Source organism: Scyliorhinus torazame, chromosome 14, assembly GCF_047496885.1.
Source record: "Scyliorhinus torazame isolate Kashiwa2021f chromosome 14, sScyTor2.1, whole genome shotgun sequence".
In the NCBI taxonomy this organism is placed as follows: domain Eukaryota; kingdom Metazoa; phylum Chordata; class Chondrichthyes; order Carcharhiniformes; family Scyliorhinidae; genus Scyliorhinus; species Scyliorhinus torazame.
Window position 1 is genome coordinate 205947014 of NC_092720.1, and position 15619 is coordinate 205962632.

General features: G+C 46.6%; 1 protein-coding gene across 8 annotated transcripts in view; it reads right to left on the reverse strand.

Moving 5' to 3' along the window:
• Positions 1 to 15619, reverse strand: part of prrc2a (proline-rich coiled-coil 2A) — a 221764-nt gene that overhangs the window by 155573 nt on the left and 50572 nt on the right. For all 8 annotated transcript variants that reach the window (XM_072475501.1, XM_072475498.1, XM_072475504.1 and 5 more), the window contains one exon: positions 2131 to 2251. In XM_072475501.1, coding sequence (XP_072331602.1) covers positions 2131 to 2251 — 121 coding nt within the window. The remainder of the gene's footprint in view (positions 1 to 2130; positions 2252 to 15619) is intronic.

The following is a 15619-nucleotide window of genomic DNA, read 5'->3' on the forward strand; positions in this document are numbered from 1 at the left end:
CCAAAGAATCCCAGCTTCTTCAAAGTCTCTCATCCCTGGATTGTCACCAAAGAGCGTATAATTTTTTAAAAATGGAGGAAATGAGAGACATGTGATCGTTATCTCGCCAAAATGCAAGTAATTTTATAAGCAGCTACATAAAAGGACACATGGGAGTTAAAGGACTCACGAATCAGTTTACTTTAATGAGATTGAAATGTCAGAATCACAGAAAAATTAAATGCAGAACATGGCCTTTTGGGTTTGGTTCTCTATCAGAGCAATTCACCCTGCCCTCTCCCCCCCCCCCCCCCCCAATTGCCCTGCAAATAAGACCATAAGACATAGGAGCGGAAGGCCATTCGGCCCATCGAGTCCACTCCACCATTCAATCATGGCTGATTTCAACTCCATTTACCCGCTCTCTCTCCATAGCCCTTAATTCCTCGAGAAATCAAGAATTTATCAACTTCTGTCTTAAAGACACTCAACGTCCCCACCTCCACCGCCCTCTGTGGCAATGAATTCCATAGACCCACCACTCTCTGGCTGAAGAAATTTCTCCTCATCTCTGTTCTAAAGTGACTCCCTTTTATTCTAAGGCTGTGCCCCCGGGTCCTAGTCTCCCCTGCTAATGGAAACAACTTCCCTACATCCACCCTTCATGACTGCTTTTCAAACAATAGTCGAATTCCCCTTTGAAAACCTCAGTTGACACCACCTCCACCACTCAAGCATTCTAGATTTCAACCACTCGCAGCGTGAATAAGATTTTCCTCATGCTGCCATTGCTTTCTTTGTCAATCACTTTAATTCTATGACTTCTGGTTCTCGATTCTTCCAGCAATTGGAACCGGTTCTCTCCATTTACTCTTCCCAAACCAGAGTGCCTCAATCAAATCTCTCCTCAACCCCCAAGGAGAACAGCCCCAGCTTCCCCAACATTTCTATGTAACTGGTTCCAGGGGTTTGGTACATGGGAACTTAATGCTTGTGAACTTTTTCTGGATACAAATCCCCCCCAAAAGTCTGATGCGCAGAACTGGATGCAGTACTCCAGTTGAGGTCAAACCAGTATATTTATGGGTTTAACATAACTTCCTTGCTTTTGTACACCTATGCTCCCTTTTACAAAGCGCAGGATCCCATAAGCTTCATTATCCTCTCCTAACTAGTCCTGCTGCTAATGGCTCCTGCACACACTTCAGAATGGCATCCGTCCTCATTTTATAGCCTCTCTCAGCCACTTCACACCTCTCTGCATCAAATTTCACCTGCCATTTATCCGTCCATTCCACCAGGCTTTCTTTCTTTCTGTCCTTTTGAAGTTCTACTCTAGTCTCCTTACAGTTCACAATTCCAAATTTTGGATCATCCACAAATTTTGAAATTGTGCCCCGCCCACCAAAGTCTAGGTCATTTAAATAAATCAGGAAGACCAGGAGTCCCAACACCGATCCCTGTAGAACTCCACTATAGACCTTCCTCCATTTCGAAAAACCACCATTTTAACACTACTGTTTCCCATCAGAGTCGATTTTTTTATTCATGTTGGTACTGATCATTTTATTCTAAGCCTCAACTTTGCTGAGTGTGTTGTGCAGCACTGTATCGAATGTCTTTTGGAAGTTAATGAGGACAACATCAACAGCTTTACTCTATTAACCCTCTCTGTGACTTCAAAAAACAACATCAAGTTAGCCAAACGCAAGTTGCCCTCAACAAAATCCGTGCTGCCTTAATTTAACCCACATTTGCCCAGCCCTAAATGTTTCCCCACCGCAGGATGCAAAACTGACTGGCCTGTAGCTGCTGGGTCTATCTTTACGTCCCTCTGTTGATCAACTTGAAGAGGCAGAAAAAAAACCCTCAATTGAACAGCTCATCCAGGAGGAAGCCACGCCCCTCCTCCATGACCCAAATCACACACTGGTTTGTCAGCCTATGTTGGGATTAAATCCAGGTAAGAGGGTTTGAACGCACAATCCCTGATCCAGGATCCGAGCTAACCTTGACTTTTGGGTTTGGGTGGGAGGTATATTTTAATAAACAGAAACAGCAAACAAAATATGCTGTTGGTACATCTCAACACAGCCATTAACCAATGCTGGATGCCCACACAAGCAAACTTGAAGCACAAGCTTTGCCTACCTCCTGTGGAGCTGCTACCACTGCTGTTGCTGCTGCTGGACGTTTCGGCTGACTGGAGCCAGACGTCTGTGAAGCCGGCGGCAGCTGCGATTCCGGCTGCTGAGCTGTTGATGCATCGGTACTGAAAACAACAGAAGGACAAACTTGAAATATATCGCCGTTCCTTCACTGGCGTGGAGGTTGCTGCCTGGAACTCCCACCCTAACAGCACAGTGGGTGTACCTACACTTCAGCTGTTCAAGGAGGCAACTCACCACCACCTTCTGAAAGGCAATGAATGCTGACCTGACCAGCGACATCCACATCCTGTAAATGAATGAAAAAAGATAGCGACGGTAGCAATCCCCAGATCAGAGCGGGGCCCGACTAGACTGGCGAACCAAGAAAGAGTAGTATCAATGCGAAGCATCAAGCAAGAGGGAGAGTTTCAGATTCTCAAGACATTGGGATCAGTTCTGGGGCATTCAAACACTCAAAGAGATGGGCGGCACCTCAGCAGGACTGGGGCCAATGTTCTTTCAGGGTAGTTCACTAGTGTGGCTGGGAGGGCATAACCTAAATTAGTGAGGTGGTGGGTACCAGCATACAGAAGTCGAAGGGGGGCATAAGTGTTGAGATTTGGATAATGTTAATGAAAGTTGCAGCATCGTAAAATTGATAGGACCAGACTAAGAAGAACTAAGAATACAAAGAGTGTGGTCGAATTAATTTGGTGAGCCCCAGCACAAATAATAATAATCTTTATTGTCGCAAGTAGGCAATGAAGTTACCATGAAAAGCCCCTAGTTCGGGTACACAGAGGGAGAATTCAGAATGTCCAAATTACCTAACAGCACGTCTTTCGGGACTTGGGAAAGGGGGGGGGGGGGGGGGGGAGAAGAGAGAGAGAGACCGGAGCACCCGGAGGAAACCCACAGACACAGGGAGAACATGCAGATTCCACAGTGACCCAAGCTGGGAATTGAACCTGGGACTTTGTGAGCTCCAAGCACATTCAATCATGTGAGAATACGATGCAGTAGCAGGAACAAAAACGTGGTTCAAAAAAGCCAAGAATTAGGTGGTGGGGATTAAAGATGACACTTGGAAAGAGTGCGGCTTGAGGGGTAATTGAGAGGAGACGCTTGGCAATGAGTGATCAATGTATCATAAGTTTTAGATTGGATTAGCAAAGTAGAACACCTAAAATGGAAGAGGGATAACTTCAATTCAATGAAAATGGATCGAAGCAGGGTGAAATGGACCCAAAAAGACTGACAAGAAAAAACAGTGACAGACTTCAAAAGATCATTTTTTCAGCTCGAGGCAGCGTACATACCAAGGAGGCCAAAAAGGTAGGGGAACCAATCTAGGGTTCCTTCGATGACAAAGGAGATAGAGAATATTGTGATGCAAGACAAACTCTTCAAGCAGGAACCATGCCAAATTCAATAATGTGAGGAAGTGAAGGGGAAAATAAAACAGGCAGGGAGAGAATATTGGCTGTAAATGCAGCTCTGTCTCACTTGGGTAATCTTCACCTCAAAAGTCAAATCTGTTCAATGTTTGGTAGGGTTTCAGTGGGTTTGTAGTCAACTGCTGAGGCCATTCTGCACCCAGAAGGTTCAACTGCAAAGAGGACAGTATACTGTAGATGATATGATCTGGATGAGTTGCTGGCTTGGGCTTTCATCTGTTGTGTTTGCTCAGAGATATGGGCTAGATTTGAGACTGCACAATTTTTTATTTGGTTGCATCAGGTTTGGTGATCCCAAGCAACTTTCTCCCAAGGCTCAAAGTCAATATCAAAGCTTCTCTGGTGAAGCCTTTAGACTATCCTGGTCGTTTTTCATTTGACTATCATGACAATACATTCCAGAGTTAAACTCTCCATAGAAGATTCACTTTGTTGAGTGTGTGTCAGGCATTTTTGACCAACCCAGCAGTGACTGTCTCAACTGGGTGTGGATGCTTGGAATGCCAGCTCAGATGAACACCTGGCATTTTGTCCTGCCACCCAATCTTCAGAAGCTTCCAAAGGCAGCCCGACTGAAAGTGGTTGAGCTTATTTGGTCTGATTACCAGTATCTAACAAGTCTCATGTGTAGAACAGAGTAGACAGGACTATTGCTCTGCAGGTTTATTCCTCTGTTTCCAGACTGACATTTGAAGTCTGTCGAAGGCTGCACATGCTTTGGAAATTCCCGTATGTCAATATATATATATATATATATATATATGGAAAGTATGATGTGGAGATAAAATTAACATAACAGTGCCAGCAGATTCTGGTTAAGGACTGAAACCTTAGTGTTGAGATGATACTTTTCTGGAGCAAGACTGTACATTACTTCAGTTTTCTTTGTGTTGATCATAAGATTAAAAAGTCGTAGCACACATTGGAGAACAAATGCAGGCTACATTGAATGTCCAGCTCTGAATCAGCAGCTGGGACACAGTCATCAGCAAACATGAAACTGTGAAGGATGTTCTTGAGAATTCCTGTTCTTCAAGTCATCTCGTGTTTAAAAGTTTCCAGTCCATACGATGCCTGATGCAAGGGTCACCACATGGAAGGCATTGGAGCTAATGCTACTCCGGCTAGGGGAAACAGATTTTAGTTTGAGTACTAGAAACCTTTTTATTTTTTAAACAAATACAGCAAGTGCCAAGGTCCTGAAAGCAGAGAAATTAGTGATATTGGACAGGCACTGGAGGGAAATAAACTTGCAGGGTTACAGGATAAAGTAAGGGAAATGGGACGGATTGGATTGTTCACTTGGGATCAGTCATAGACTCAATGAGCTGGACACCTTCTAGATCATTATTTTATTATGCAGCTGGTCCATTCGGAACAAGGCAATGCCCAAGGTTGGGGCTCAAGAGTCTTGCTTCAGGCAAGGATGACTCTGGGGAGGTTGGGAGGCCTTGAAAAAAAATAATTTAGTTTGAAGAGACTTCATTTTAAAAGGAGGGAGGAGTAAGAGTGAATAAAACCAGTGACCTCCATTTTACGGTTAAAACCAAGGGGGGGGGGGGGGGGTGAGAAAATATTTTACATGTAAAACCATCTTCTGATTCAATCAATCCCAGTTAAATGACTAATTCAGTCATGCATCACACTGGAAAATCTTGATGGTAATGTATGGAGCAGAACCCAGAAAACCTCAGCCACTGCAGTAGCTGGGAAAATTAAACTATTGCATGCACAGCTGCAGTTTTACATCCACGTTTGCTCGTGCCAGTACTTCCCACCCCCGAGCAGAGTCAGTGCTACAGATTTTGCAGTAAAAATAAACTTCTGCACAAATCAGCCTTGAAGCAACAAACCAACCTGTGAATTATGGGGCTTAAGAAAAAAAGACACATGCACACACAGTCCCGAATGAAAAGCTAATGAATATTCAGTACAGGATACAAGCAAGGTGATATCTGCCCACCTTTTTCACCAAATGGATGCCCCGAAACAAACGGAATGCTCAAAATGGCTCAGTAAACTTTAGGCCACTTAGCCCAATTGGAATTACGCATAAAAACATAGAAAATAGGTGAAGTAGGCCATCGGCCTTTCAAGCCTGCACCACTATTCAATATGGTGGCTGATCAAGGAAATTCAGTATTCCACTCCCGCTTTCTCTCCATACCCCTTGATCCCTTTCGCTGCAAAGGCTATAATGGAACAGAAGTGGGATAACAACATGATACACCCAAGTGTCGTCTAACCATGGTTCAATTCTATTCCTCTAGAAATGAAGCCTAGCGTTTAAGTCGCTTCTCACCGGCCCACCCCAAAAACGTCCTTGCTAACTGATGGTGCATCATTTAGTAGTTAGTATATAGTATTTTGAGATTTCTTTGTTCCTCTACCCAATCTAGACTTGCACCATCCAAGCAACAAGTGCCCTCCATGCTTCCGATCAAAACACCCGACCTGGCTTCCGGGTGCGGCGATGACCAGCTGAGTCGCACGTTTCGGCAGCTCCCTGTGAAACGGACTTTTGGGCTCTTGATAGGAGCCCCAACGGCAATTTTAACGGCTGAAAACACCGTGCGGTAAACCAGAAGGGTGTTGCCCCTGGACACGGATGGAAAAAGGAGAGGAAAGTGGCCGGATTGTAGCAGATCCTTTGGAACAACGGCAAGGAAGGCAAGCAGAAACCAAGATGCCGTCGGAAGGTGGCAGTTTCATATGGGGCCCTGAACAACAAGAGTTTTTGAAACGCTGCGTGGAGGAGATAAAAAAGGAAATGAAGAAAGAGTTGTTGGCCCCGATATTACAGGCGATTGAAGGGCTGAAAGAGGAACAAAAGACCCAGGAGCAGGAGCTTCGGGTCGTGAAGGCGAAAGCAGCAGAGAATGAAAACGACATACAGGGCCTGGTGGTGAAGTCGGAGATACAGGAGGCACACCAGAAACGATCTGTGGAGAGGTTGGAGGCACTGGAAAATAACGCAAGGAGGAACAACTTGAGGATTCTTGGCCTTCCTGAAGGTGTGGAGGGGGCGGACGTCGGGGCATATGTGAACATGATGCTGCACTCGTTAATGGGAGTGGAGGCCCTGACGGGTCCGTTGGAGGTGGAGGGAGCATACAGAGTTATGGTGCGAGGACCGAGAGCAGGAGAAGCTCCCAGAGCCATAGTGGTGAGATTTATCCGTTTTAAGGATAGAGAAATGGTCCTTAGATGGGCGAAGAAAACGCAGTGTAGTAAATGGGAGAACGCGGTGATCCGCGTCTATCAAGATTGGAGTGCGGAGGTGGCGAGAAGGAGGGCGAGCTTTAATCGGGCCAAAGCGGTACTTCACAAAAAAAAGATAAAGTTTGGAATGCTGCAACCGGCAAGACTGTGGGTCACATATCAAGGGAGGCACCACTACTTTGAGACGGCGGATGAAGCGTGGACTTTTATTGTAGAAGAAAAATTGGAATGATTGGACTACGAAAATGAACGTTTGGACAAAGTGGTGGGACGAGTGGGGGGGGGCGAAGAGGGATTGTATGATTAATCCTGCGGTATGGTAACTTTTCTTTCTCCCACAGGTGGTGATGGGGGGAGGTGGGGAGGGAGAGGAGATGGGGCGTTAGCCATGGGAGGCGGGGCCGAGGGAGAGGCGCGGGCTTGGTTCCCGCGCTATGATAATTATGGCGGGAATAGAGAAGCAGGAAGGAGGGGGCGCCGCACGGGGCGAGCCGTGATCACGGGGGGAAGCCGAGGTCAGCCAGAGTTTGCTGACTTCTGGGAGCAACATGGGGGGAGTAATTACACTAGCGGGGGGGGGGGGGGGGGGGAAGAATTACTGGGTTGCTGCTGCTGGGGAAAGGGGGGAGTGGGTGCGGGAAAGGATGGGCGGGGGGGGCACCGTCTGGGAGAAATACAGCCGCGTGGGAACTGGGCGAGAAGCTGGAAAAAGATGATGGCTAACCGGCAAGGGGGGGGGGGGGGGGGGGGGGTGGGAAGCCCCCCAACTCGGCTGATCACGTGGAACGTGAGGGGGCTTAACGGGCCGATAAAGAGGGCATGAGTACTCGCACACCTTAAGAAACTTAAAGCAGATGTGGTCATGTTACAGGAAACGCACCTGAAACTGATAGATCAGGTTAGGTTGCGCAAAGGATGGGTAGGGCAGGTGTTCCATTCGGGGCTGGATGCGAAAAACAGGGGGGTGGCTATATTAGTGGGGAAGCGGGTAATGTTCGAGGCAAAGACTATAGTGGCGGATAACGGGGGCAGATACGTGATAGTGAGTGGCAAATTACAGGGAGAGATGGTGGTGTTGGTAAACGTGTATGCCCCGAAATGCATCCCAGACCTAGAGACCGGAAAGCTGATAATGGGGGGAGACTTTAACACGGTGTTGGAACCAAGGCTGGATAGGTCGAAGTCCAGGACTGGTAGGAGGCCGGCAGCAGCCAAGGTGCTTAAGGATTTTATGGAGCAGATGGGAGGGGTGGACCAGTGGAGATTCAGTAGACCTAGGAGTAAGGAGTTCTCGTTTTTCTCCTATGTCCATAAAGTCTATTCACGCATAGACTTTTTTGTGTTGGGTAGGGCATTGATCCCGAGGGTGAGGGGAACGGAATATACGGCTATAGCCATTTCGGATCATGCCCCACACTGGGTAGACTTGGAGATAGGGGAGGAAACAAGAGGGCGTCCACCCTGGAGAATGGATATGGGACTAATGGCGGATGAGGGGGTGTGCTTAAGGGTGAGGGGATGCATTGAAAAGTACTTGGAACTCAATGACAATGGGGAGGTTCAGGTGGGAGTGGTCTGGGAGGCGTTGAAGGCGGTGGTTAGGGGGGAGCTGATATCAATAAGGACACATAAAGGGAAGCAGGAGAGTAAGGAACGGGAGCGGTTGTTGCAAGAACTTTTGAGGGTGGACAGACAGTATGCGGAAGCACCGGAGGAGGGACTGTATAGGGAAAGGCAAAGGCTGCATGTGGAATTTGACTTGCTGACCACAGGCACTGCAGAGGCACAATGGAGGAAGGCGCAGGGTGTACAGTATGAATATGGAGAGAAGGCGAGCAGATTGCTGGCACACCAATTGAGGAAAAGGGGAGCAGCGAGGGAAATAGGGGGGGTGAGAGACGAAGATGGAGAGACGGAGCGGGGAGCGGAGAGAGTGAATGAAGTGTTTAAGACATTTTATAAAAAATTGTATGAAGCTCAACCCCCGGATGGGAGGGAGAGAATGATGGAGTTTTTGGATCGGCTGGAAATTCCCAAGGTGGAAGAGCAGGAAAGGATGGGATTGGGAGCACAGATCACGGTAGAAGAAGTGATGAAAGGAATTAGGAACATGCAGACGGGAAAGGCCCCGGGACCGGACGGATTCCCAGTTGAATTTTACAGAAAATATTTGGACTTGCTCGCCCCGCTACTGACGAGGACCTTCAACGAGGCAAAGGAAAGGGGACAACTGTCCCCGACTATGTCAGAAGCAACGATATCGCTTCTTTTAAAGAAGGAAAAGGATCCGCTACAATGCGGGTCCTACAGACCAATCTCCCTCCTCAATGTAGATGCCAAGGTCTTGGCCAAGGTAATGGCAATGAGAATAGAGGAATGTGTCCCGGGGGTGGTTCATGAGGACCAAACTGGGTTTGTGAAGGGGAGACAGCTGAACACGAACATACGGAGGTTGTTAGGGGTAATGATGATGGCCCCACCAGAGGGTGAAACGGAGATAGTAGTGGCGATGGATGCCGAGAAAGCATTTGATAGAGTGGAGTGGGATTATCTGTGGGAGGTGTTGAGGAGATTTGGGTTCGGAGAGGGGTATGTTAGATGGGTGCAGCTGTTGTATAGGGCCCCAGTGGCGAGTGTGGTCACGAATGGACGGGGATCGGCATATTTTCGGCTCCATAGAGGGACAAGGCAGGGATGTCCTCTGTCCCCGTTACTGTTTGCACTGGCGATTGAGCCCCTGGCGATAGCGCTGAGAGGTTCCAAGGGATGGAGGGGAATACTTAGGGGAGGAGAAGAACACCGGGTATCTTTATATGCGGATGATCTGCTACTATATGTGGCGGATCCAGCGGAGGGGATGCCAGAAATAATGCGGATACTTGGGGAGTTTGGGGATTTTTCAGGGTATAAATTGAACATGGGAAAGAGTGAGCTGTCTGTGGTGCATCCAGGGGAGCAGAGTAGAGAAATAGAAGACCTACCGTTGAGGAAGGTAACAAGAGACTTTCGTTATCTGGGGATCCAGATAGCTAAGAATTGGGGCACATTGCACAGGCTAAATTTGACGCGGTTGGTGGAACAGATGGAGGAAGATTTCAAGAGATGGGATATGGTAGCATTGTCAATGGCAGGGAGGGTGCAGGCAGTTAAGATGGTGGTCCTCCCGAGATTCCTTTTTGTGTTTCAGTGTCTCCCGGTGGTGATCACGAAGGCTTTTTTCAAAAGGATAGAAAAGAGTATCATGGGTTTTGTTTGGGCCGGGAAGACTCCGAGAGTGAGGAAGGGATTCTTACAGCGTAGTAGGGATAGGGGGGGGCTGGCACTACCGAGCCTAAGTGAGTATTATTGGGCCGCTAATATTTCAATGGTGAGTAAGTGGATGGGAGAGGAGGAAGGAGCGGCATGGAAGAGATTAGAGAGGGCGTCCTGTAGGGGGACCAGCCTGCAGGCTATGGTGACAGCCCCATTGCCGTTCTCACCAAGGAACTATACCACGAGTCCGGTGGTGGTAGCTACACTGAAGATTTGGGGACAGTGGAGACGACATAGGGGAAAGACCAGAGCACTGGGGGGGTCCCCGATAAGAAACAACCATAGGTTTGCCCCGGGGGGAATGGATGGGGGATATGGAATGTGGCAAAGAGCAGGTATAACGCAATTGAAAGATCTGTTTGTGGATGGGAAGTTTGCGAGTCTGGGAGCGCTGACCGAGAAATATGGGTTGCCCCAAGGGAATGCATTCAGGTACATGCAATTGAGGGCTTTTGCGAGGCAGCAGGTGAGGGAATTCCCGCAGCTCCCGACACAAGAGGTGCAGGACAGAGTCATCTCAAAGAAATGGGTGGGGGACGGTAAGGTGTCGGATATATATAGGGAAATGAGAGACGAAGGGGAGACTATGATGGACGAACTAAAAGGGAAATGGGAAGAAGAGCTAGGGGAGGAGATTGAGGAGGGGATGTGGGCAGATGCCCTAAACAGGGTAAACTCGTCGTCCTCGTGCGCCAGGCTAAGCCTGATTCAGTTTAAGGTATTACACAGGGCACATATGACTGGAACATGGCTCAGTAAATTTTTTGGGGTGGAGGATAGGTGTGCGAGGTGCTCGAGAAGCCCAGTGAATCATACCCATATGTTTTGGTCATGCCCGGCACTACAGGGGTTTTGGATGGGGGTGACAAAGGTGCTTTCGAAAGTAGTAGGAGTCCGGGTCGAACCAAGCTGGGGGTTGGCTATATTTGGGGTTGCACAAGAGCCGGGAGTGCAGGAGGCGAAAGAGGCCGATGTTTTGGCCTTTGCGTCCCTAGTAGCCCGGCGCAGAATATTGCTAATGTGGAAAGAAGCCAAGCCCCCGGGGGTGGAGACCTGGATAAATGATATGGCGGGGTTCATAAAGTTAGAGCGGATTAAGTTCGTCCTAAGGGGGTCGGCTCAAGGGTTTACTAGGCGGTGGCAACCGTTCGTCGAATATCTTGCGGAAAGATAGATAGGGGAGAACAAAGAAGGCAGCAGCAGCGGCCCAGGACTTGGGGGGGAGGGGAGAAGAGGGATGGGGGGGGGGGTGTGGCCTGAGACAAGGCAGTTGCCAATTAGGGCTAGTTTTTATTTTTTGTTATTTAATATTTATTTATTTGTTGTTGTTTTTGTTTAAATTTTAAAAAGGTCATTATTATCTGTATTGTCACAATGTTGTGTAAAGGATGCACAATGTACTGTGTTGGTTGACCAAAAATTTTCAATAAAATATTATTTAAAAAAAAAAAAACACCCGACCTCATTCATTTGCTAATTATTTTCCCATTTTGCAAGTGTATTCATACCCTCCAGGAATTTGTTGCAGTCCCCATGACTGGCTACCCCTCCCAACTTGGCATCATTTGCAAATTTGGAATCAAACATTTCCTAAAATCCAAACCGTTAATGGAAATTGTTAGCAGCACAGATCCTTGAGCAACACCACTTCCCAGCCACTCCAAAATTTACTCCCATCAACTATCAATCCATTCTGCCACTTGTCTTCTGACTCCATATTGTTGTTGTCGTTTCACTTCCCACACCTAGTAGTGCACAAGGCAGAATTTAATCTGTTCCAGGAAAAAAAACTTGCTAAGGGAGCAGGCTACCAGCCTGTCACCAGAGGCTTACAGCTCGAGGGGCACAACTCCACATCCAGCATGGCTGAGCAGGAGTCTCTCCCGCTCTTACCACCTGCCATTGTCGTGTGTTGGAAAGATTTTGCAGGTTGATACTCAAACCTTTTGAGTGCATTATGAATTCACTTTCCTTAGTCTTGGGTTGGGACTTGAACCAGGAGCTTCTGGCTCAGAGGCAGGGGTGCCACCCACCTCCCTGACTCCACATGCTCTTACCCAATTCATTGGTCTATTGTGGGGCACCTTATTGAAGGCCTTGTGAAAATCTAAAATATGCATCATTCAGGTACAACTGGGTGGTTGGAATTCAATTCCCTCTGAAACAGAAATACGATACCTCATTTTAAAGAGTTACAATTTTTATTTTAATATATATTTTTTTTAAATCTTCCTACTGCACTATTTGTTACTGTACCAGACCGAAGAGAATAGAATTGGCAATAGTACATAGGAGGGTCCCACGTTTCAGCATACTGCAGCATTCAACACCAGCCGTGAATTTTATTTGAAAAATGAGCTCCCCCCCCCCTTCCAAGACAACAGACACTCACCACAAACGAATTAGAGAACAAAACCAATCATGGCTCAAATAAAATTAAGAGCTGAAGGATCAAACGGCCACATCAAATCCCTACTAGAATTCTGGAGCAGTGAAAACAATTTCATCCTCAAATCCCGATTAGAATTCTAGAGCAGTGAAACTGAACTCATACTTGCCAATCCATGTTGACATACAGAAATTTGCTCGGAGATAGCGGCTGAAGTTGACCATGAAGACTTATGGAACGCACTCTTCATAGCTGGAGCACTTCAGCTACAGAGAGGTTGGCTCGGCTGGGATTGTTTTCTTTCGCGCAGAGAAGGTGGAGGGGGGAAATCAGATTGAGTTGCACAAAATGAGGAGCATAGATAGAAAGAAACTTTTCCCCTTAGTAGAGCGGTAAATAACCAAGAGGCATAGATTTAAGGCAAGCGGTTTGAAGGATTTGACAAAACACATTTACACCTAAAGGGTGGTGGGAATCTGGAACTTGCTGCTTGAATGGGTAGTAGAGACAGGAACCCTGAAAACATTTAGGAAGTATTTAGATGAGCACTTGAAACACCACAGCATACATGGTTCTGGACCAAGCGCTGGAAAATGGGATGAGAACAGACGTGTTTGTCGGCTGGCACAGACACAATGAGCTGTGGGGCCTCTTTCTTTGCAGTAAAATTCTATGACCCTCCATATTCCGAGCTCTCAATTAATTTGAGATAGAATTTTAGTTCAATTGAAAAGTAGCAAAGCAGATTCTTGAAATGAACAGCGGTGAACAGTGTTATTACTTTTATGTATCATCCAAGATTAGCTAGCAACTTATAAGATCAGCAGAATTTGGTCTTGTATGATTTGACACTCAAAAACTGCACCGTTATATTGTTCAGTGCAAAGTGTATTAGCAACATGTCGCGTGCCCCACTGTCGGCATATTGCCAACATAAAACAACAAGAGTTCAACTTGGGAATTAACAGGGCAGCACGGTGGCACAGTGGTCAGCATTGTTGCCTATGGTGCTGAGGACCCGGGTTCGAATCCCGACCCAGGGTCACTATCCGTGTGGAGTTTGCACATTCTCCCCGTGTCTGTGTGGATTTCACCCCCACAACCCAAAGAAATGCAGGATAGGTGGATTGGCCACACTAAATTGCCCCTTAGGGCAGCACGGTGGCGCAGTGGACTAGCCCTGCTGCCTCACGGCGCCAAGGTCCCAGGTTCGATCCTGGCTCTGGGTCACTGTCCATGTGGAGTTTGCACATTCTCCCCATGTCTGTGTGGGTTTCGCCCCCACAACCCAAAGATGTGCAGGCTAAGTAGATTGGCCACGCTAAATTGCCCCTTAATTGGAAAAATGAATTGGGTACTCTAAATTTATATTTTTAAAAAACTTGGGAATTAACTACAAGTGACTAGAAAGGTACTGAGAGGTATTAAGGGGCAGTAATTTCTTGAAGTGTTAATTTGAAATGAAATAGGTTTTGCCATTGTAATGATCTTTTGAAAATAGATGGATTACTGGCTGCTAAAACAGTGCATAGGAAAATATCACTGGAACATTTAAAGAAAATGGTCACAATAGCACAGAGAAATTTCTAAGGAGCAAGCAAATTCTTATTTATGGACAAGGGAAGACAATGAAGCCCTGCTGAGCTCATCCAATGAACAATAATTCAGGCCTAATTAGAAACAGGAGCAAAAAAAAAAAAGACAAGGGACCAAGACCCATGAAAATAAATGGGTTGAGGGAAAGATGAAGATGAAACAGGTATAAGATTCGAAATATCTGGACTTGAGAGTACATGCAACTGAAGTTTAAGATTATGAAGAGAATCAATGCAAGTAAATTGTTTGCGATATTGAAGAGGTCACGTATTACCCAACCCAAATAAAAAGTTACGCCAGGAGCAGATGTGACAACAAACAGATTCCCCAAAACTAACCACTGAGAGAGGAGAAATTAAACCGAGGGGCCACAGAAACAAACAGTACATTACAGACAATTAGATAACGTTATGCAGAGAGGAGGAAATGAGAGACATGATGAAACTGAGAGTAGGCTTGATCAATTGGATAGCTTCTTTCCCTGTTCCTGGAATATCTCATGTTTGATCACTTTGCACAAAAAGGTGATAGTTGATGGTATATAATTTGAAGATTTAGAGAAAGTACCAGTATTGTGGCGATACAGAATGGTGTCAGAAGTGCATTATTAACGTCACAGAAACAAAAATTCAACACAATCTCCAGCCCTCCTGAGGTTCAAGGGCAACGCATGTAGTCAATGCACTTTGGTCTGAAGGTGGATAAATCACCTGGACTGGATGGGCGACACGCCAAGGTTCTAAAGGAGATAGCCGAGGAGATTGCGGAGACATTGGTGGTGATCTTTCAGGAATCACTGGAGGCAGGGAAGGTCCCAGAGGACTGGGAAGTGGCTAATGTAACACCGCCAGAAGGGAGGGAGGCAGAAGACTAGAAATTATAGGCCATTAGCCTGACCGGTCATTGGTAAGATTTTAGAGTCCACTATTAAAGAGGAGATATTTTTTGGTTTCTCTATGTGCACATCTGTAAATAAAAACATTTCTTTAAAAAAAGATGAAATCGCGGAGAACTTGGAAGTGTATGATAAATAGGACTGAATCAGCACGGCTTCCTTAACAAGGAGAGGTCATGTCTGACAAATCTGTTAGAATTCTTCTGAGGTGGTAACAAAGAAGTTAGACAATGGAGAACCAGTGGACGCGATTTATTTAGATTTCCAGAAGGCCTTTGGCTGCATAGGAGACTGTTAATAAGTAAGAGCCCATGGTGTTAAGGGCAAGATCCTGGCATGGATAGAGGATTGCTAACTGGCAGAAGACAGAGTGGGGATAAACTAGTATTTTTCCGGATGGCAGCTTGTGACTAGTGGTGTGCCTCAGGGGTTGGCGCTGGGACGACAACTATTCACAATACACACGATCTGGAAGAAGGAACTGAAGACACTGTTGCCAAGTTTGCGGATGATACAAAGATATGTAGACAGGTAGTATGGAGGATGGAGGGGGCTGCAGAAGGACTTGGGCAGGGTAGGAGTGGGCAAAGAAGTGGCAGATGGAATACAATTTGGAAAA